This window comes from Vulpes vulpes, chromosome 11 (assembly GCF_048418805.1).
Source record: "Vulpes vulpes isolate BD-2025 chromosome 11, VulVul3, whole genome shotgun sequence".
Classification (NCBI taxonomy): domain Eukaryota; kingdom Metazoa; phylum Chordata; class Mammalia; order Carnivora; family Canidae; genus Vulpes; species Vulpes vulpes.
In genome coordinates, this window is record NC_132790.1 from 67405672 (window position 1) to 67428914 (window position 23243).

The 23243-nt window shown below is 34.4% G+C and overlaps 1 protein-coding gene across 8 annotated transcripts in view; it reads left to right on the plus strand.

The window, feature by feature from the left end:
- SLC4A7 (solute carrier family 4 member 7) overlaps positions 1–23243 on the plus strand; it is a 105010-nt gene that overhangs the window by 65483 nt on the left and 16284 nt on the right. For all 8 annotated transcript variants that reach the window (XM_072726660.1, XM_072726656.1, XM_072726658.1 and 5 more), the window contains 11 exons: positions 762–849; positions 1437–1583; positions 5904–6010; positions 8175–8349; positions 11909–12042; positions 13257–13502; positions 16001–16106; positions 17879–18040; positions 18440–18553; positions 21445–21606; positions 21792–22043. In XM_072726660.1, the coding sequence (XP_072582761.1) occupies positions 762–849; positions 1437–1583; positions 5904–6010; positions 8175–8349; positions 11909–12042; positions 13257–13502; positions 16001–16106; positions 17879–18040; positions 18440–18553; positions 21445–21606; positions 21792–22043 (1693 nt within the window). The remainder of the gene's footprint in view (positions 1–761; positions 850–1436; positions 1584–5903; positions 6011–8174; positions 8350–11908; positions 12043–13256; positions 13503–16000; positions 16107–17878; positions 18041–18439; positions 18554–21444; positions 21607–21791; positions 22044–23243) is intronic.

Below are 23243 nucleotides of genomic sequence, written 5' to 3' on the forward strand. Positions count from 1 at the left end.
TGAGTTACACTAGTGACGTAGTATTAAGGTAAGTAAGAAAAATAATTCCATAGATTTACACTATGGAATCTCATAAATTCTCATAAAACAAGAAGATGAATACTTTCAATTTGGGTAAATGTGAATATTAATATTTTTACTGTAGTGTAAATGAGGATAGAACTAAGTAAGTTAAATACTTTTTAGTCATTTGTAAATACATTAAAACAATAAAATAATAGGAGGTTTGATGTTAAATTTGTGGTGTCGTTAGAATTCTTTTTCCTTCCATAATACCTTATTTACCACAATAGTCTTTATCCAGACCATATTTGAGGGATTATAAATTTTTTTTGTGTATACTATGAACTGTTTTATTAGGAAAACCTTAATTGTAAGTATTTAATGGAATTGGTATTTCCCTTATTTACTAATTTACCTTTTCTGTCAATACAGATTAGATCAAACTGTTTACTCAAATTCAAAAGAGTAAAGAAAATCAGAACTTATGTAAATCACTCAATTCTTTAATCACTTCTTTACCCTAAAGAAGATGGGGCTCAGTAATGTGGTAGAAAGTTAATTATGAATGCCTTGCTTAATTTTGTGGTCTGCTTTGCTCTAGGGGTAGAGTGTCATCTTCTCAGTGATTGGTATAGGGGGTAGAGAAGAAGTCTAAATGTTGTTTCTGTGTTTACATTTGAGTGATTGCTTTACGATTGCCTAGATCTTAGTGTATATGTTGTTTATATTTAAGTTTGTGTATTTTAATGTTTCTTTAGGTTTTTGTTTCTGTTATTGGGTCCAGCAGGCAAGGCACCACAGTATCATGAAATTGGAAGATCAATAGCCACTCTCATGACAGATGAGGTAATTAAAATGCCCTATGAGGTGGATACTGATTATGAAGTTTATCATATTAGAAAATCCCCTAGAAGTGGAATTTCAGATCCTTTTCAAGTGGACACTGGTTGTGAAACATAATTTAGTTTTTGTTGTAGTTGTTCATGGTAAAGTTTACAAAATTGTCCTTGCTGTCTGTACTATTTTATTTTATTCCCTCTTCGACAATTTGGCTATGGTGATATCTTTAAGACCTTTCTGTCAAGACCAGTAAATGCTTTTTGGTATTTTATTTTCCCCTCAACATTTGAAATTATTGACCACCTTCTGGAAATTTTGAAATTTCTCCATCCTGGACTTCAGGATATAATTTCTTTAGGTTTTGCTTAGGATTTCGCCTTTTCCCCCTTCCTGTTTTTTTCTCCATAATTTCTCTCTTCCATTTTTGAACCTTTTCACTGAGCAGGGCCAAATTGACCAGGACTTCTGTCTTTCTTTGGGGCAGAGCTTTGTAATCAGGTGTTAGACGTATTTATCATACCTAAGGTAGATTTACTATGTGTAGAATTTTTCTTTCAACTTTAAAATACTTTTGTTCAATTTTTTTTCTGTAGATTTTTCATGATGTAGCCTATAAAGCAAAAGACAGAAATGACCTCTTATCTGGAATTGATGAATTTTTAGATCAAGTAACTGTCCTACCTCCAGGAGAGTGGGATCCTTCTATACGCATAGAGCCACCAAAAAGTGTTCCTTCTCAGGTAAGAATCCATACCATTTTGTATGTTACTTTTTCGTAGTTAAAATACTTTTGAATATGTTATATACATTTTTATGATTCCAAAATCAAAACTATATATATATAAAGGTGCATTCAGAGAAGGTGTACCCCTGCCATATTGCATTTACTTTCTTACCCCTATACCTGCCTCCTGTGAGAGGACCATTTGTTACTAGTATTGGTTCATCTTTCTAGTTTTTATTCAGTACAAGAAAATATAAACATAGTCTTACTTCTTCCTCCTCTTTCTTACCAAAAGTTGACATACTACATGTACTGTTCTGCATCGTTTTTTTTTTTTTCTCTATTAACAGTATATCCTGGAGATTTGATAATAAGACATCATAGAAATATTTCTTATTTTCTCAAAGCTTTGTTTTGTGTCATTTATGGATATCCTGTAATTTATGCTTTTCCTGGGCTCAGTCTTTTGCTTTTACAAAGCATGTCACAATATTTATATGCCGATTTAGTCTTGTGCGGGTGTATCTATAGGGTAGATTCCCAGAAATAGGATTGCTGGTTCACATGGGAACTTATATATAATTTTAGTAGATATTACCAGAATCCCTTCTTACTGGGTTACTTTGTTCTGGACTCCCACAGTAATGAATGCCTCTTTCCCTATAGCTTCACTAACAGTGTATTGTCAGACTTTTGGATATTTGTCAGTCTGATAGGTATCTTTATCCTTCTGTGTCAGGTATTTTCAAGTGTTTTTTGTTTTTAAAGAGTTTATTCATGAGAGACCAGAGAGAGAGAGAGGCAGAGACATAGGCAGAGAGAGAAGCAGTCTCCCTGCAGGGAGCCTGATGTGGTACTCGATCCCACGGCCACGGGATCACAACCTGAGCCAAAGACAGACACTCAACCACTGAGCTACCCAGGCATCCCTCAAGTTTTAATTTACATTTATGTAATTACTGAGGTTGAATATTCCTGGGTATCTTTAGTTCATCGCACCCACATCCGACCCCTGCCAAATGCCTTTTCTTAATATTGAAATCGTTGATCCTTTGGAGTTTATTATGGTGCATTATGAATGGAGTATGCATCCAATTTTATCTTTATCTAAATTGCTGCCTTTTTGTTCTAATTCATTAAAAAGTTAAGCATTAAGTGATGCTGCCTTATGTTTTCTGAATTTCCATTTGCATTCAGGTCAGTTTTTAGAATTTCTTTTCATTGGTCTTTCTATTCATGAACCACTTCCACACTTTAATTTCTGAGGCTTTTAACATATTTTAATATTCAGTAGATCTAGATTCCCTCTCGACCTATTACTCTTGCTTTTCTGAATTTTCTTGGCTATCTTTGCATATTTATATTTCTATGTAAGCTTTAAAATCAGCTTTTAATTTCAGAAGTAAAACCTGATTTTTCAAAAGTGGTAATGGCAGTGAAATTTATAAATGAACTGAGGCAGTATTGACATCTTTGTAACATTGAATCATTCAAGAACATGGTATGTTTTCTTCCACTTGTTTTCCTATTTCAAGTCAGTTCTTGTGTCCTTAAGGAATGCAATAAATTTCTCCTTATCTACGCTTTACATGCTTCTTGGTGAGTGTATTCATAAGCATTTTTGTCTTTATTGTCTCGATTGTAAATGAGGGTTTTGTTCCCCTATATCATCAGTTTGTTACTTTTATATATGAAGGCTATTTGTTATTGTATGTTTCTTTTTCCTTCTCCTCCCTTTCTTGGTTCTTTCATTGTATGTAATGGTTTTTCAGTCCTATCATCTGCAGTAAGGTATTATTACCCCTCCTTTTATCATTTTTGCAGCTCTAATACATTTTCTGTTATCTAATTGTATAGGCTGAAACTCAGTGTTAAGTGATAGTTGACTTGAAATGGGCATTTTTTTTAGATGTATTTATTTATTTAATTTTATTTTAAGATTTAATTTATTTATTCATGAGAAACACAGAGAGATAGAAAGGCAGAGACATAGGCAGAGGGAGAAGCAGGCTCCACTCAGGGAGCCCGATGTGGAACCTGATTCCAGAATTCCAGGATCACTCCCCGAGTCGAAGGCAGATGCTCAACCACTGAGCCACACAGGCATCTCAAGATGTATTTATTTAGAGAGACATATGGAGCATGCATGCACTCATGTGAGCAGATTGGGGAAGGGGCAGAAGGAGAGGGAGAGAGAGAATCTCAAGCAGACTCTGCAAGTGCAGAGCCCAGTGCAGGGTTCTATCTCATAACCCTGAGATCATGATTTGAGCTGAAACCCAGAGCTTAATTGACTGAGCCATATAGGTACCCCTAAATCGGCATTTCTTAATTTATTCTGAACTCCTGTTCATGTCTCTAATGTTTCTCCCATTAAGTCACTGACATTGGAGACCAAAATATACATTTTTGTCATGCTAAGAAAGTATCCTGATTTCTGTCTCATTGAAATTTATAATATCTCTGGAGATGATTGTGTGAATTTTATTTATTGGTTATTGTGGTGAACCATACTAATGGAATATATACTATGAAAATACTGTTGTGTTGGTAGAATAAGCCAAGATTCAGCTTCAGAATTCTGGTTATCTCTAATTTATTTGAGTTGTTCACATCACTGTAAGTAGATGGTGTATAGTGTTTTGTGCCATCTTCATGCTTTGACATCTTTGTTATATTTGTTTGATAAAAGAAAATTTGTAAATTCTCCTTTCCCTTTCCCACTTAAAGCTTTTAAAACTTTAAATGTCTCGTGATGATTTGGTTCTAAAAAATTTGGAGGAATAAGTGTAAAATTTTCTGAGCCTGAGTCTTTGGTTGCATGGTGCACTTAATCTTATTTCTTCTGTGGTGATTGGTTTGTGTAAGCTTTCTCTTTTTTTCTGACATTAACTGTTTCTAGAAAATTACCTGTTTCCTGTTTCTCTGGTGTCAGTTTTGGGAAATTATGTTTTCCTAATGTATTACCCATTTTGTCAAGGTTTTTAATTTATTTGCAAAGCATTGTACAGTATAGTCTCTCTGTGTGTGTGTGTGTGTGTGTGTGTGTGTGTGTAGCAAATTTCCCTTGATTTGAAGTTGCCTTCTTGTCATATCTTTTGCTGAGCATTAGCTAATGATTTATCATATTTTTTCAAATAGAACAGCTTTTACAACTTAATTTCAATTTTCCTTTTTTTAAAAAGTTTTTTGTTTTGGGACTCAGTTTCTGCTTTTAGCTGTTTTATTTCATGCATTCACTACAGGAAAGAATTTTGTTTTCACATTTCCTGAGTTACTTAATTCATTTATTTTTATTCTCTCATTTTTCTTAATATAAATGCTTAATTTTCTTGAATGATGCTTTTGCTGTACCCCATAGATTTTGATATGTAGTATTTTCCATTATTTTTGTTCCTTACGAATTCTATAATTTTGTCCCATTTGAGCTAAGATGTAAGTTTTAATTTTGACATTTTCAAATGGTAGTCTTATGATTATAGGTAAGTCTTACTACTCTATAAATATTGAACATATAAACCAAGTAGTACTAAGTTTGTAGTCCACCCAGAGCTTTTGACCCAGGGGATCTCCTGGGATAAACACCTTCCCCCACCTTTTGTTCTGTCCTTTCTGTCACACAACCTTTGGCCTCTAGAAGTAACAAATTTACAGTTAGCTCCTTTCTCTTTAAGTGAGGGGGAAGGGGACATCCTTTATCATAAGAATCTTGAATTAGTAAGAAAATTTAATAGGAAATTTATTTTTATGGCAATGTTTTAACAGGTAACTCTTGTGCTACTTATATCTTCATGGAGGTATTTTTGTAAAACAAAGATGGCATTTACTTTTAATATTATAAATGAAAATATTTTTCATTAGCGTGAGCAATATTTTAAATATTCTGTTTAGAAAGATGTTTTATTGGATATTTATTTTCTTATTGCTGATTCGTAATTTGAAATGGTGTGTATAAATGTGCATTATAGTATATTTGTTATTAGAATACAAAATACAAAAAGCCAATCATAAAGTTAAAATATTAATAGAGACAAATATTAGATATTGTTCTAAAGTACAATTTATTTAAAGTAGAAGTTTATATTAGGAATAATTTTTTCTAAGAGCACTGATTAGATATGTAATCAATATGGCATCTCCTGTTCCCTCTAATTCAGGGTGCCATCTTAGCTTTTTGAAAACAGAATTCTTACTGGGTGATGGGTGCTGAGGGGGGCACTTGACGGGATGAGCACTGGGTGTTATGCTATATGTTGGCAAACTGAACTCCAATAAAAAAAATATACAAAAAAAAAGAATTCTGAAAATGTGTTTTTTTTTTTTTTGTAAAATGCAGGAAAAGAGAAAGATTCCTGTATTTCCCAATGGATCTGCCCCCAGCTCGGGTGATACTCCTAAAGAAGCTGCTCATCATGCTGGGCCAGAGCTACAGAGGACTGGACGGTGGGTACAAATACTGATTTCAGTGTGGGAGTCTTTTGGGGGGACTAGAGGTTGATTTGAAGAAGAAGGCATAAACATTTTTTTAAATATCGGAAATTAATTTGTACAGTGTTTTTTTATGTCTTTAAAAATGCATTATTCTGTAAGTGTATGGTGTTAAGGAAAATTATGCATTTAAAAGTAATTTTACTAGTAAATACATGAATTCTGTGTATCAGGCTTTAACTTAAAGTCAAAGTATTATGGATCATACATTAAGAATAATGAGCAGTTATACAGTATTGTAGGGTAATTTACATTACCTATACAGAATGTTCTTGGAGAAGGTGTGGAGTGCTATTAAAATTCTCCATATAAAGTTAGAGAATTACAGAAACAGAGGAATTGTAACTAATATTTTTTGTGTATGTGCCTAGACTTAAAACTCTTAAATGAGCATTATATCATAAGATAATGTGAAATTAGGTAGTAATTAAACCATAGTTATGAGTTCTAGAAACCTAGTTAGAAAAACTGTTGAAGATGTTAATTTTATAATAAAAAATAGAAATATTTCTAGGTGTAAAACATTGTCTTAAAATATTTTGTAGAAGTAGAGAAATGTTACAGTATTTCCATACTGTAACAAAGCGTGTAGATATTGATACTGTTTTCCACTGGTAGTTGTTATGAACCAAAGAGATTTTGACTGTTATATATTTGTTTAGCAAATCAGGTTATTTTATATAGACACATTATTTAGGGGAGTTGATGGCATATCTAAAGAATACTATTTAGGAGAAAAATAACAACTGGCATACTGAATATAAAATTTAGAGCAACTTAAACTCACAGTTTATTCATTGCCTAATGTATTAGTCTCTGTGACTGTCATAGAAATAAGACTGCTCTGGTATGAAAGGTGGTGGTCTAAAATTAGCTGTTACTATTACTTCTTTAAACTTCAGACTGAGATAGGGTTAGTGGCTGAGAAATACCAAGTCAGGCTCCCATTGATTTCATGGTCACACGAGAGCCTCCTATAAACTATTAATCAGTTGTTGATTTGATGATGTAATTTCATTTTTTAGATTATCATTGGCACCTTTTTATTACAAGTTGATTTCCATTGCTGTCAGATTATAGAGTAATACTTGAGTATGTTTATAGAGTATACTTGTCAGTGTGTGTTCAATGTTTATTTCAGTATTAACTTTAAAATAAGGTAGAGTGGTGAACCTTGAAACATCCAAGGATTTTAAAGCATAAGATTAATTTTTTGATGTATTTTTTGCAGTATTTTCTACACAATGACTATATGTTTTATGAGTCACTAAACCTTTTTGAAATATTGCTTTGCCTAGTACCTACTATGTCTTAGGCAGTGAACAAGAGAAAGTTCCTGCTCCTCGTAGAGCTTTTATTAGGCACTTTGAAATTAGATGTACCCAAGAGTCTGATTAAAAAAAAAAGAAACATTGAAATGATAAGGCTTTGATGTGCAAACATAGATTTTAAACTTCCTGATAAAACCTCTTAGTTTTATTAATATGCACATGAGCTTGAGTACATGACCAGTAAATTAAATGCACTAAGTAGTTTTTAGGCTTTTCTCCTGAACCAAAACCATTTTTGATTGAAGTACTAATTTTAAAGTCATTAAAATTATTTAAATCACTACTGACTGAGTCTAAGCATAGCATACTATACTCATATTAAATGATATTTGGGGATGTATGATTTATATTATAATTGCTTTCCTATTATTTTCTGACACTTGCCTTTAAGATTTATAATGTAGATAATAATTGATAGAATTGCTAATGCACATTTTCATGAATGGAGTGTACAGTCTTATTTATTTTTATTGTATATTTTCTTGTACATTTGTGTCTGAAATTACATTTACTCATATAAAATCATTTGCCTGCAGTCTTCTCAATATATAGTCCATAAAATACAGATGTTTATGTGTCTTTTAACTTAATGAGATCTGCCTTTCCTCTATCAGTGGATTAGATTAAATGAGTGTATCTTCTATGATTTATATCATGATTTAAATAGGATATTAATTTTTGTTGATGAAACACTAGGCACCAGCAGTTTAATGTAGCCCATAGTTTTAGTTTGAACTAGCTAGAATCCTCTAGTGTACAGTTTGACGAGTTTCATCTCACCTATTTAGGCTTTTTGGTGGTTTGATACTTGACATCAAAAGGAAAACACCTTTTTTCTTGAGTGACTTCAAGGATGCATTAAGTCTACAGTGCCTGGCCTCGATTCTTTTCCTATACTGTGCCTGTATGTCTCCTGTAATCACTTTTGGAGGGCTGCTTGGAGAAGCTACAGAAGGCAGAATAGTGAGTACAAAGATTGGTAGTGGCCAGGCTCTTAGCTCTTCAGAGGCAAGTGTCTGTGTGCATTTGTCTCACTATTCATACTTTTATTTGAAGAGTCTACCCACAGCATGATTACCCTGTCCCAGAGCAGACTTCCCCCAAAGGTAATTGCTATGGAAAACATGGGGAAGCCATTTGAGCAGGAGAAGATGCACAGTTGAGGTAAAAAAAAAAAAAAAAAAAAAAGGAAAAAAGGAAAAAAAAAAAGAAAAGAAAAAAGTTTATCCTGGCTTGCTGGATGAATGGTTTTATAAATTGAGTAAAAGGCTTGTATTGTCTTTTTTGTGGGGAGTGGGGGCAGGGTTGGCGGTGGGAGACAAATAGAACTGATTCTGGGTGGGTCATGGGTGGGGGGATTGATTAATGGGCTACTTCGTATCCTGTAAGGCATCATAGAATTAGTTAGAGCCGTGTGATTAATATTAACTCATCAGCCCTGGTGAGTAGGCCCTGACTCGACAACTAGAATTTAGAAGTTGTGGACAAATGGTGGATTTTTAGTGTTATTTTGCTGTTATTAAATTTGTGTGAAGGTAGACAATGTTTTAATTAGGAAATATAACTGAAAACTGCATCCATATTTTGATATGACTAAAATGAAAATTTTTATAATTTTTTTGTTCTTGGTAATGCTATAGAAGGGGCTGTGGGAGAAGCATGATAACAGAATCCAGTGCTTTGTAAAATCTTGTAAGACTTTATTTTTGTTCATTTACATTTTAATGGCATTTAAATGAGATGCTTTGTAATTCTTGAGGGTATTTTATTTAATCATATCTACTCTTGGGGGGAGATTCATTGTTTATAGATAAAAGGCTAAAAAAAATAGCCAAACGCTGAGTAATGATAATTATTCAATTAATGTACTTCATGAGGTAGACATGAGACAAACATGACAACTGAAATTTCCTTTGAAACTCCATATATTTTTGATTATTTAGATTCTTTTACCTTATTCTGCAATCATTGTATCAAGGAAATCTATTTTTAGTAAGTTGCTTTTATGTGCTGTCCCAAACTGTGCATGTAACTCTACTGGTCCCCCTGGAGATGTGTCTAATCTGTTACCATCATGGAAATGCTGCTGCTTTGCTTTTGGACTGTACCACACTGCCTGCCCTTCCTATCCTGCTATTTAATACCATGTGCACGTGGAGTACTTTAGGCATTGGAGGAATATAGACTAGTGTAAGATGAGCATCTGTCTTCTGTCCTGAAGGATCCTGACCCAAGAGAAAAAGATAGGATTGTATATACACAGGCAATACGTCTTGGTGTGGGTGCCACATGTGAATGAGATCAAGGAAATGCTGTTGCAGTCAAAGTACCAGAAATAGAGAAATCGGGGTATTATGGAGAAAAGTGATATAGAGAAGATGCGTTTGTTTTCAGGTGCATTGGAACCTCAAATAGGAGGTGCAGATCCAGAGTTCATAGAGTACTGGTAAGGAGGAAAAGTAAAGGTTGGGAATAAATGAGGTTCATAAGGGAGATAACTTGTAGTGACAGGAAAGGGAAAATGTGGGAAGTTAACATTTGTGGACTAGAGGAGGAATGAGAATGAGGAGAAAATGGCTCACCGGATTAAACATGGGCACTGCCAGAACTTCAGAAGAGGAATCAGGATGATATCATTTTGCAGAAACCAAAATAGGGGCTTTGAGAAAGAGGAAAGATTAGCATGGAGTGGTCAGTGCCATGCCCTGGAGTGGTGTAGGGGGGAAGATACTGGTAGGGCTTTTGATAGGTGTAGTGGAAACTTCTGAATGTGGCGATATGAAGGCAGTGTGGTAGGGCTATGATTTCTTTAGCGAGAGATACCTTTTGGTTTGGGAATGAACATAAAAGCAGTTTAAAAATTAGAAAAAGAATAAATCTGGGTAAAGGAACTAGTAAGTGTACCAATAAGATGTTGGGAGAGGAGTGGTGGAGTGGCGAATGGAGGGTCTTCATGTGGCAGGGTCTGGCTTTTCAACATGGTGTTGGGAAGGGAAACTAATTTTGTGCCTTTTTGCCCCCGTTAGCATTTCTTTATTTGCCATATCCTTGCTCCTCTTCTGCATTGTTTTGCTTTCTGTCTCTAGATACCATTTAGACGTTTTTTTCTTTGGAGCTCTGCTTACATTCATTCCTAAGTATGCATATTCTAATTGAACTAAGGATTTTATAATGGCTTAGCAGTTAATATGGACACTTCATTTGTATGTGGGTTTGATCCTATTTTTATAGCAGTAGTTGAGTAATGCTTTGCAAACTATTTTTTTGTGATTTTGATTTTATAAGATGCTGTTATTACATACAATGAGATTTACTGCCATTTGTTGAGTGAATTCTGCATGTAGGCTTGCTAGACATTTTCACAAACATGGCTTCATTAAGTTCTCCTGGCTGTCATCACTCCTATTTAAAAAGGACAAAGGTTGGGCTTGAAAAGTTTGGGATATGGCTGGCTGTGGCCTAATGTCTAGAGGTAACGAAGGGGTCTTCTGCTCAAATGTGGTTCTGAAGCCCTGCTTTTCTGCTCCTGCCTTCTGCTGTGCTGCCTTCCAGGTCCAGGAGGGGTGCTTGGCTTGTCCTAAGCTTCTTTTCCTTGCCTTTACAAATGGTGGGCTTTTCCTTTCTTGATAGTGCCTTCCAGTTGATCTTGATGTTTGTGAATGGTAAACTGCTCTTCTCTTTCTGATCCCTCCCCTCTGTCTAGTGACGTAGCCTATACCCCCTACTGTCTAGTAACCTAACCAGTTAGAATGTAATGTTGGTAGTGGTGCAGAATCAACATAGTAGCTTTGATTTAAACTCTCTTGAGCCTTTCCTTTTCTTATTTTACTTTTTTTTTTTTTTTTTACCAAGCTTCAATAATAAGGTACTTCTTCATTTAATAGTTGCTGTGAGTTTTTTAAAGAGATTTCCCATCTATTTTATGATAAAAACACTTTATTTTTGATATCTATTGGTTAAGCTCATAAGATTAATCTCTTTAAATGTGGAAAATTGCTCTTTTGAAATCTTTTTGAGAATGATAGCATCACTTGTTAATTTCAGATTTATTTATTTGAAGGATCTTTTTTCTTTTCATAGCATACCATATGGAGTATTTAATATGTTTTCTGTTTTTTTAAGTGAACTATTTCAGGCATAACACAAACATCCAAAATAACAAACATCTTTGTACTCCGCACAACTTAAGAAATAAAATACCTGTAGATAGAGTTAAAATCTCTGCGTCTGTCTTCCATTTACTCCTCCCTCCTGGCCTCCCACAATACCGCATTCTGAATAAAAGTTGATTGCAAAAGTTTACTTTTAATGTGAAAACATTAAGCAGTTTTCCCTATGTATTTAAAATGTGTTTGTAGTTTTCCATATCTTAAAATTTAAAATTGACTTAAAAGTTGCGTCTGCTTTATGTATTTAACTCCTTGATTAGTATTTTTATTTTCCAGATGTCGTACATGTCTTGTAGTAGGTTAGATATGTTTATGATGTATTACTTCTATTCATTTCTTTTTTCCTTAAACAGAGTGCAATAGAGTCTCTTTTTGGAGCATCATTAACTGGGATTGCCTACTCGTTGTTTGCTGGGCAACCTCTAACAATATTGGGGAGCACAGGTCCAGTTTTAGTGTTTGAAAAAATTTTATTTAAATTCTGCAGGTACGTAATTATTACTTATCACACATGTTTATATATGTGTATAATTATATTGTTTATTAATTTTAGTTAAAGGTGCATCATATATTTAGTAGCTGAAAAAGAGAATCTGAGCAATATACATATATTTAGTGTTTTGGGGCTATCATGTGGTTGACTACTCTGGCCCCTACCATCATTCCTACCCCAGTCACCCTGAGTATAAAATCAGTGGATTTCAGTGCTGGTCAACAAATCCCTTGGGCAATAAAAATCCTTTGTGCTGCTAGCAAATTTAAACCCAGTAAAAAGATGTTAATCTTATTATTGATTAGTTGGTATGTTGGTCTTATAAAGGAATTTTAAAAAGAGGTGGATCTTGGGGCCTCAAGCTGACTTTAATAATCAGGTCTATTTACCAGAAGGAATTTAGCTTTCTGTGTGAGGTGTCAGTTTCCACTGGCAGCGTGTTCACAGTGTGGGAATCAATTTAGGGTACGGTAGCTGGTAGACTTGGAATTTGACATGGCCAATACGATTCCTTTTGTGAGATAAATGTAGTTGAATATTTTAGCCTGAAACAACTGGATCTATTAAATATTTGATTCATCTAACTCATCTTGTTCTGATTCTTTCTTCACTGAGCAAGCTGATTCTGATTCCAATCTGGCATGTTAGCTACAATAGACTAAGAGAGAATGCAGTGACCTGAAGTGTTCAGGACCCTATGGTCCTAAAGTAATTTCTTACTTGAAACTGAGTTTAAAAAATGAAGTCACTTTCAAAAAAAAAAAAAAAATGAAGTCACTTTCTTCAGTGATGCTGGTGGCGGAGGAGATGGTGTTGATGATGGCAGTGGAGGGAACTGTTTATGTTGACATAGATCTTCTGGATCTTCAGAGAGTCATATCCAGTGGTTCTATAGAGTGTACATCTGTTATTTACTCCTCAGAATTGATTTCAAAGTGAAGTCTTTGTTTTTGAAATACTAATAGCTTGGTAGACTTTCACTGTAAATCTTTTATATAAGTAAAATATAGCCATTATATTTCTGTTATCTTCAGTTATAGAAGAAAAATACAGAGCTTTCTTTAGTTATTATTGTTATCCTGTAATTTGCTCTTTTTTAGGAATCTTACTTTTTTTAACTGTTTTTATGCTTGTTGTGAAATTTTAATTAAAGATATCCATTGCCACGTGTGTATATTGATCATGTCCACATTTTTTTCCCTAAACAGAGATTATCAGCTGTCCTATCTGTCTTTAAGAACCAGTATTGGTCTTTGGACCTCTTTCTTGTGCATTGTTTTGGTTGCAACAGATGCAAGCAGCCTTGTGTGTTATATTACTCGATTCACAGAGGAGGCTTTTGCAGCCCTAATTTGCATCATATTCATCTATGAGGCTTTGGAGAAGCTCTTTCATTTAGGAGAAATATATGCGTTTAATATGCACAACAATCTAGATGAACTGACCCACTACTCGTAAGTGTTTTTGTTTTCTCCAGTATTAAAATGTATTTTTTCTTTTTTCGGAGATGTCTGAGCCAAAAAAAAAAAAAGAATTTTTTTGAATTGTGATGCTCACTGTATATCTAGCTGTAACTACCCAACTAGCCATTTGGAGGTTGACTTGTTTGTTACGGATGAGATTTTACCAGAGCATTCAATGTACGTAAATACAGTTGAACAGATTAAATCATTTTTATTCCCCAAAACAACTGATTCAAGTGTGTGTGCTTTTGTTCTTCTGTTTGAATTGAATCAGTCAATTTAAATTAATTTGTTTGGTAACAAACCACCATGTATTTGAATCAGGCAATTATATTATATATATATATATATTTTTAAGATTTTACTTATTTATTCATGAGACACAGAGAGAGAGGGAGAGACACAGAGGAGAAGCAGGCTCCATGCAGGGAGCCCAACGTGGGACTCGATCCTGGGTCTCCAAGATCACGCCCTGGGTTGAAGGCGGTGCTCAACTGCTGAGCCACCCAGGGCTACCCCAAGATCTTATTTTCTTTAGTCAAATCCTGAATGTAGGATGTAATATTTCTCGTATTTCTCATGTTTTGCATTTTCGTTCATATTTTTGAATTTTGATAATTTTTATTTGAAATTATTTTTAAAATATAATTTCAGTACCCTGTCATGCTATTTGGTGCAGTATTTTCTTTGTGATGAGAAAAGCATGACTTGAAAATATTTTAAGACTCTAGAATAAAATAAGATTTGAAAAGTAATTATAATAGTTACAAAAGGTTGGCAAATATATTTTATAAAAAGTCAAATAGGTTATTAAAATTAAATGTATCTAGGTAGATGCCTATATTTGCTGTCTTTAGTAGTCATGCTTGTTATAAATGTGATTTATATGTTTTTATAAATTTGATTGACTTACATGGAGTGGTTACCAAAAAACAAGGGTACAACTTCCCTCCTTCTGCCTACCTAAGCCCCAAATCCCTATGCTCTTCCCCTTACCTCCATGTTCTCCTCCATCCACCTTTCCCTTGCCTTCCTTACATATTCAACTTTAATGGATATGAAAATTTCGATGAGACATTAATCTATTTGAGGAGATTAGAGACACTCTGATCCAAATCTCTTTTGTGTTATCTTCTTTGCTCTTAAGCTAGTTATTTTTTTAAGTGTTACTTTTAGTTTTCTCTCTTTCCCTCTTCCTTTGACCTTTATGAAACATGGCTTTTATGGCTAGTGCCAGCCAATGAGAACATTGTTTACTTTTGGTTAACTGAGTGATTACATATGACCATGATTCATTCAGCTGAGATCCTGTGAGCACTTGCAGGCACTGTGTTAGCAGTGTTGCATAATTCACATCACGTGTGACTTAATTATTCATATCATAGTCCCATTTGTGTATGAAGAAACTGAGCCTCATGGGGATTAAAACCTGCCTTGAGTCAAACAGCTAGTAAATGGTAGAGCATGGAATGAATCAATGAATCCAAAGTCCAGCCTCTTGCCTGTTCTCAAACAGCTCATAATCTAATTGGAAATATTCCTGTGTGTTTCTTCTTTTTATTTTTTAAACCCACATTTAGAGGCTTTTTTTTAATTCATTCATGATAGACAGAGAGAGAGAGAGAGAGAGAGAGAGAGAGAGAGAGAGGCAGAGACACAGGCAGAGGGAGAAGCAGGCTCCATGCAGGGAGTCTGATGTGGGACTCGATCCCAGGACTCCAGGATCACGCCCTGGGCCAAAGGCAGGTGCTCAACTACTGAGCCACCCAGGTGTCCCCCAAGAATACATCTTAAGATCAATGAAGGATGAACATGAGTAGGTAGGGTTTGTCAGAGTACAAAGCATTAATAGGAGTGTTGCTTTATTGGGAATCTGTGTGTTTTGTGTATGTGTGGGTGGGGAGGCAGAGCAGCTCCCCTGGGGGTTAAGTAGGTAAGATTTAGAGGAGAGTGACCTTGCAAAACATGGGGGGGGGGGTATTTTTAAAGAAAATAGCATCCCCTCTAAGGAGGAATATATCTAGCAAGTTTCATTAAGATATTCTGTAAAATATCATTCTGTTGATATTTGTATTGTTTTATTTACATAAGCCAAATCTTGTTCCCTTCCACTGTTCTGATAGGTTTTCCACTTTCTAGTCTCCATACATTACAACATGGGAAAAAAGTTTAATTAAAAGCTACCACAGGGGCACCTGGGTGGCTCAGTTGGTTAAGTGTCTGCATTCAACTTAGGTTGTGATCTCAGGGTCCTGAGACGGAGTCCTACATCAGGCTTCCTGCTGATGGGGGAGTCTGTTTCTCCTTCTCCCTCTGCCCCTCCCCCAACGTGTGTACGTGCTCTCTCTCTCTCTCTCTCTCTCTCTCTCTCTAAATTAAATAAAAGCTAAAAATTAAAAAAAAGAGCTACCACGTTGTGTGGTTGATTTAATAAAATGTGAACATGAAATGCAGGACCCTTAAAATTTTATTCTGTTCTCGTTTCTCAGATGTGTGTGTGTTGAACCTCCTAACCCTAGCAATGAAACTCTAAAAATATGGAAAGAAATGAATTTAACAGCACATGATATTTCCTGGGGGAATCTCACTGTTTCTGTGAGTACATTATGAAATAAGGGATTTTGCAAATATTAACCTAGTTCTTAAGCTTTTTCTGGGTAGACCTACATTTTCTTCTTTATTGATCAGTAGTTGTGATATGTTTTCAGAATATAGTGTTGTGTCGACTAGACAGGAGTTATCACATGTTTATGTATCATGCAGTAAAAAGTATGGTCTGAAAAGAACAAACCTGGTAAGGAGGATAAAAATGGACTGTGACTTCCAGGATTTAATTATTAAAAAATGTGAATATACTCTGGTTTCTAATTCCATGTTGATTGTAGATTGGTAAATTCAGAGAAGGTGTTTGCTAGGACTGTGATTGCATGTACTGGAGTCAACAGAACAATACACATCCACTTGTCCTGCTTTCCTGGTACCAGCTCATCTGCTCCATTAGCAACTTATTCAGAAGATCATGAGACAGACTAAACCTTGTTTAACTGTGGTCTAGTAGTCTAGTCTGTAGTTTCAGCTATAGAGACTAGTATAATTTAAGTACCTAAGAAAGGAAATAGGACAAGAATGTGCAAAGAGCACCTACTGTGTACTGAATACTATTACATATTCTTGTATTCTGTTGGGAAATTGTCCTAGCCTTAGAATACCTGTTTAGGGCAATTCTCAGGTTGGGATTTGGGATTAAGGTATCAAGTGATATCAATAAAATCAAGGTCCCCTGAGCTTCTCTGGTGCTTTTTATATCATATAAGCAATTGTAGGTCATTCTTTTCTCACTAAAGATAATAGTTAGCTCCTAACTATATAATTGTGAGGGTGTCATCTGCAATTTTATCTCACTGATAATATAATTCTATGTATGATCCAGTACAGGAGCCATTAGCTGCATGTGTCTATTCAAATTTAAATTAAATACAATTAATTAAAAGTTCAGTTCTCAGTTGCACTAGCCATGTTTCAAGTGCTCAGTCACTTCATGTGGCTGCTGCATTGGACAGTGGAGATTTCCATCATCACAAGGTTATGTTGGACACTGCTGATTTAAAGCATTATATATCAGTAATCAGATTAATACTTGACTCTTTGAAATTTAAAATGTCAATTTTGCTATGAAGGAGGCCGAGTAAATAGAGGTGCTCAAATGAAAGTGATCTGTTTAAAAAAGATTCATTCCATGGTGAATAAGAGGTCTTGATATTTTAGGTACAGGCCTTTAAGGTGTTTTTTTTTGATTATCAAAAGGCCCATGTTTTTTGTTTGTTTGTTTGTTTGTTTTTAAATACTTACAGCTCTTATTTTTGGGATCTATGTTGTAGATTTGTAGCTTTACTAATCTCAGCAATTAGAAGTTAAGAAAAATGGAACCTTTGACTATTTTTCTCTTGTGTTAAGCCTGAGTTGTGTTTGCTAAAACGAGTCTCATTAGAATATAAGTAAGAGACAGATGACATTAGTGGTATGTGACATGTGTCATTATTAATCTCTGGTTGACTTACAGTATTTTTTCCCTAAAAGGAAAATGAGGTCAATAGATTTCTATAATTACACTGTATTATGTCATATAATTAAGACTTTTTTAAAAATGGAAATACTATTTGAATGGTTGCTTTACTGATGATGCTTTACTGATGATGTGTTAAAGTTGACCTGGCAGTGTTTTTCCTTTCTAAGTGGAATATAAAATAATGTCATGTCTTCAATCACTAGCATCTTAGAGTCAGTAGAGTTCATTAGTAATTTATTAGATACCTGAGAATCTTCTTCATTCTCTCCTTTTTCTATTTTTTTTCTCCTTTTTTCCCCAGGAATGTAAAACCTTTCATGGTGTGTTTGTAGGATCAGCTTGTAGTCATCATGGACCTTATATTCCAGATGTGCTCTTTTGGTGTGTCATCTTATTTTTCACGACATTTTTTCTGTCTTCATTCCTCAAGCAATTTAAGACTAAGCGGTATTTTCCTACCAAGGTAATTGGGGTGTGATTTTGGAGTTCTGATAATATTCATGTTTTTAGTTTTTGTTACCTTGGTTCAAAACAGTAATACATTGTTTGAGGTTAATACTTGATATCAAATAGTTGTAAATAAGTTACTTATAGTGAAAAGTGTGTATTACATGTCTGAACTAACAGTTGGAAGGTAATGATGTCATGAGGGATGGGATGGTAGGAGGTTGGTTGTGAAATGTGTTTCTTCTCTTTTTGAAAACATGTATCAAGGTATTTCATGGACCCACTGTCACTAATTAAAATCATTATCCACACTTTCTAGTGGCATATTTTAACCTGAAAGATGGGAATTATTTAGAAAGGACACATAGTTTTTCTATGTTTCTGTGTTTATTTTAACGTAATCCCTTTAACATAGGTGCGATCGACAATCAGTGATTTTGCTGTATTTCTCACAATAGTAATAATGGTTGCAATTGACTACCTTGTAGGAGTTCCATCTCCTAAACTTCATGTTCCTGAAAAATTTGAGGTAAGGATTAAAACATTTGGTTATTTGTTACTTGGGAATACCAAACCTATTTTAAAATGAGACACTTTATAGGAATATATATATCTTTCTCACATACATAAAAAATGATGAGAAGATACAAGTGAACCTATTTAGAAAGTAAGCAAGAAGGTATCAAAGTTAGTCCCATCAGGGAGAGAGAATGAAAATACTCATGGTAAGTAGTTGGGAGTCATTTAAAAATTTTTGACCCTGCTGTCTTAGCTGGAGTTCATGATGTGTTTTCCAGGCAAAAGACACATTCTTTATTCCTTTATAAGGAAGTGACTCAAACTTGAATTTGAATGTGTAACAAGAAGATACTATTTAAATTTCTAGAAGAGTGTGTGTCTGTCACTAAATGGAATGCTCCATGTCTCATTTTCCAGCAGAATCAGGAAAGAATCAAATGTATTCCTTCCACAGGAAAAATGATACTTTTCTGACCCATCCATAAACCCTTTGCTTTCATCAGCAGACTGTAATTATGTTGTATGTACATAATATACCATATGCATAATATAGCATTCAAGAATTGTTTTCCCTTCATAGTAGGAGTTGGTAGCTTTTGAATAGTTTGTGGAAATTTCTTATAGTTGAGTATTTGTGTCCCTGGTTATGTTTATGTTTATAGCAAATTATATGACTTCTCTTAAAAACAGAAGGTTTAACGGGGATTAGAAATAAAACGAATATAATTTTAATCTGTTTTATCTTTCTTTGGGGAAAAAATTCTTTTTTTTAAATTTTTTTTTAAATTTATTTATGATAGTCACAGAGAGAGAGAGAGAGAGGCAGAGACACAGGCAGAGGGAGAAACAGGCTCCTTGCACCGGGAGCCCGACGTGGGATTCGATCCCGGGTCTCCAGGGTCGCGCCCTGGGCCAAAGGCAGGCGCCAAACCGCTGCGCCACCCAGGGATCCCAAAAAAATTCTTTTTAAAACCAATAGTCTCCAAAGGAGAGTGCATGGGTGGAAAATGATCTACTAAAATTATATAGGTCTACTTATATTTTTATTTAAAAACAAGAAAAATTTTGCTTTATAATATTACTAGTAAACTATGGAAAACCATTATAGTAACCTAACACATAAATGTGTATGCGGCCATCAGGTATACTCATTTTTATTAATAAAATTTTTCTTTATTGTTTTGCTGCTGAGAGTATGTAATAATATTTGGAACCTTTGTTTAAAAGCATAGCTATTGAGCCAGTAAGGATTTTTGGCCATTTTTTTCCAGTTGTTTTTATTTAAGTTCAATTTGCCAAAGTATAGTATAACACCCAGTGCTCATCCCATCAAGTGCCCTCCTCAGTGCCTGTCAGATTTTGGCCATTAAAATATGACTATATATGAAAGTCTTTTTTTTTTTAAACCAAGTCTTAGAAATAAATGAAACTATAAATTAATAATGGTTCAAAATATTGATGTAATTTCCTATAATCCTGGGCCCAGTTCCTTATTTTCATTCCTTTTTTTTTTTTTTTTTTAAGATTTTATTTATTTATTCATGAGAGAGATTGAGGGGCAGGCAGAGACACAGGCAGAGGAAGAAGCAGGCTCCATGCAGGAAGCCCGATGTGGGACTCGATCCCAGGACCCCAGGATCATGCCCTGAGCTAAAGGCAGAGGCTTTAACTGCTGAGCCACCCAGGCATCCCCTTATTTTCATTCCTAAGTCTATTTTTGTTGCTCATTTATTGATCTAGTTTTCAAGTAGCAAACTGATTTCAAGGGCCATAGATATATTTGGGGAAATAAATCAAGGAACACTTAAGAATTTGTGCATTATATAGATAAAGTATTTTTATTCATGTACAGTTTCGACCATTACGCAGCTTAAGGTGTATCGGTGTGGGAAAATTGGAATACCTGCATTTGAAAATATTAAGTGTTCCTTTTGTATTGACAAATTGTTTTGTGAAGAAAAAACAGGCTCAAAATGAAGTTTAGGTAAAGAAAACTGTTTAAATTTCAGTATACCCAGTACCCTCCATGAATATTAAACTCTCTTAGGATCTTTTAAAATTTTTTGTTTTAAAACAAATTTTACGTGACAGCATTGGAATGTATTTGTATCTGATATAATGCCAGATTTTTGGCAGTAGAAGTGTTGAAAAAATATGTCCTCAGTCCCCAGTTCTGATTTTGTACTGACAGTGCCCCAAGATCACTGGTCTGTGGGATCTTCAAAGCAGTTTAGTTTAGGAGTTTATCTAGTAGGTAGACTGACCTCACTTTATTTGCCATTGCCTCACTTAACCTCTGTCTATAACTAAACCTCTGCAAGCATCAAACTTGTAAAACAGTCTCTTACTTGTTCATAAATCTGTGGCAGTTGATACTAAGCTTAAAAGAGATCTCTCTCTTTTGGTGATCCATTGCTTTGAGGGGGCCAATATGTCTCCATCCAATGTCTGGGAACTCACATCAGATGGCTGAAGCAGTGGAGGTAATTGGCTCCCACCTCTCTCTCACCACATTGTAGCTTATCTTCAAGAAGGCTTATCCAGGCTTATTCAACAGCTTAATCTCAGGGTTCCAGGAGAGTTAGAGAAGCTGTAGGGTCCCTTGAGATCAAGACTCAGAAGTCACACAGTGTCACTTTGGCTTTATTCTGTTGGTTGAAGTAAACCATAAGGACATCCTAAATCCAAGGGAATTCCACCTCTAGATGGAAAGATTGACTACGTGGACAAGGGAGCTTCATCAAGGGATATCTTTGCAGATAATTCACTATACATTCCAAGATTTAATCTAGTTCTTTCTATTCCCTTTGCATTTCTTGGGATAGACAGCCTATGTGGAAGAAATTTTATTCAGTAGACGAAAACTTCTTTTTTTTTTTTTATCTTTAATTTTTTTAACAGCCTACTGATCCAAGTAGGGGCTGGTTCATAAGCCCATTGGGAGAAAATCCTTGGTGGACTTTATTAATAGCCGCTATTCCCGCTCTGCTTTGTACCATTCTCATCTTTATGGATCAACAAATTACAGCTGTAATCATAAACAGAAAGGAGCACAAATTGAAGGTAATTTTAAAATTTTGTGTCAGGTTTTGTAATTTCTTAAGAGTTTGAGGTGTTTTCATAATGACTGGAACATTAAAACATTGGAGATGAAAATTAATTTCTTCTCTGTTTATAAAGTTGTATAGTGTTACAACCTAAAAGAACAGTTTAGATTTACAAATGTTTATGTTCACTTTACTTTTCAGAAAGGAGCTGGCTATCACCTTGATTTGCTCATGGTTGGTGTTATGTTGGGAGTTTGCTCTATCATGGGACTTCCATGGTTTGTGGCTGCAACGGTATTATCAATAAGTCATGTCAACAGCTTAAAAGTTGAATCTGAATGTTCTGCTCCAGGGGAACAACCCAAGTTTTTGGGAATTCGTGAACAGCGAGTTACAGGGCTAATGATTTTTATTCTAATGGGCCTGTCTGTGTTCATGACTTCAGTACTAAAGGTAAAATCTCTTTACTGCAATTATTAAAAAAATTTTTTGTCATAAAATTTATACTTGGTTGTATGAAAATAAAACATTGAAATATCTAAAATTAGTTTCATATTTCCTGGAATTTACTTGGAAAATAGTATTTTGGTATATGGTGTTTAGTATAGTGGGCATTTTAGTGTTAGATGTTTCCACTTTAGAAACATTGTAAAAGGATATTATTAATGACTATAGAGTTTTGAAAGGAGTTAATCCATGGCTTATTTATGATCTAAAAGAAAAATATATCCAGAGGATTTTATAGGCATCTTAAAGGGAGTAATATTGAAATATGATTGACATAGTTATTTGACCAAAAAGTGAAAATAATATTGCTACTAAGTAAACAAATGTGTTCTTTCTGATAAACTACATGAAGTAAAGGTAGTCGTGCTCATTATAATAAAAACAGCTAATATTATAAATAAAGCATGCAAGAAATTACACTTTATGTTAAGTATCTTTTAGTTACATCTGGTTTTTACTAGATATTTACTAATGAATCTAGGGATTAAAAAATGCAACAATAGCAAATGTTGGTAAATATCTAGTCTGAAATTTTCTGTTCATTATGGAGGAGCACAACTCCATTTTTCCCTTTAGTGTTTTAGTTATTTTTATTGCAAAGAACATTATTAGGTAAAGAATTGTGTACATTTATAAATTAGGGAAAAATCTTGGAGGTGTATGTATGTTACTATATTAACTTAAAAGATTAAATACTAGAATTCTTTGGCCTACATTTCATGAACTTTCTAACAAGTGACTAATTCAAGTATTTGTTGAGTATTTACTATGTTATCAAGACTAGGGAAAACAAATAGGATACATTATAGTTTGCTTTTCAGAACTTGGCAGTCTGATTAGTGAAGGATATAGGTTAACAGGTAATTACTCCATAGTGGTGAGTGTATCATTAGAAGTACCTGGCAAAAGAGGAGAAAGATTTAGTGCACTCTTATGGGGATATTGTCTCCTACTAAGGAAGGTTGCCTTTAAAATTTTTTAAGTATTGATGTCATAGAGGCAAAAAAAATTCAAATAGAACATCCAGAAATCCCTAAAATGAAAAGTTAGTCTTCCCATTTTCCCTTACTTTCCAAAAGGAACTCTCTAGAGGTAAACTCTTTTTAATTTCATTATTTTTAAGTTATATTGGTGGTTACAACCATT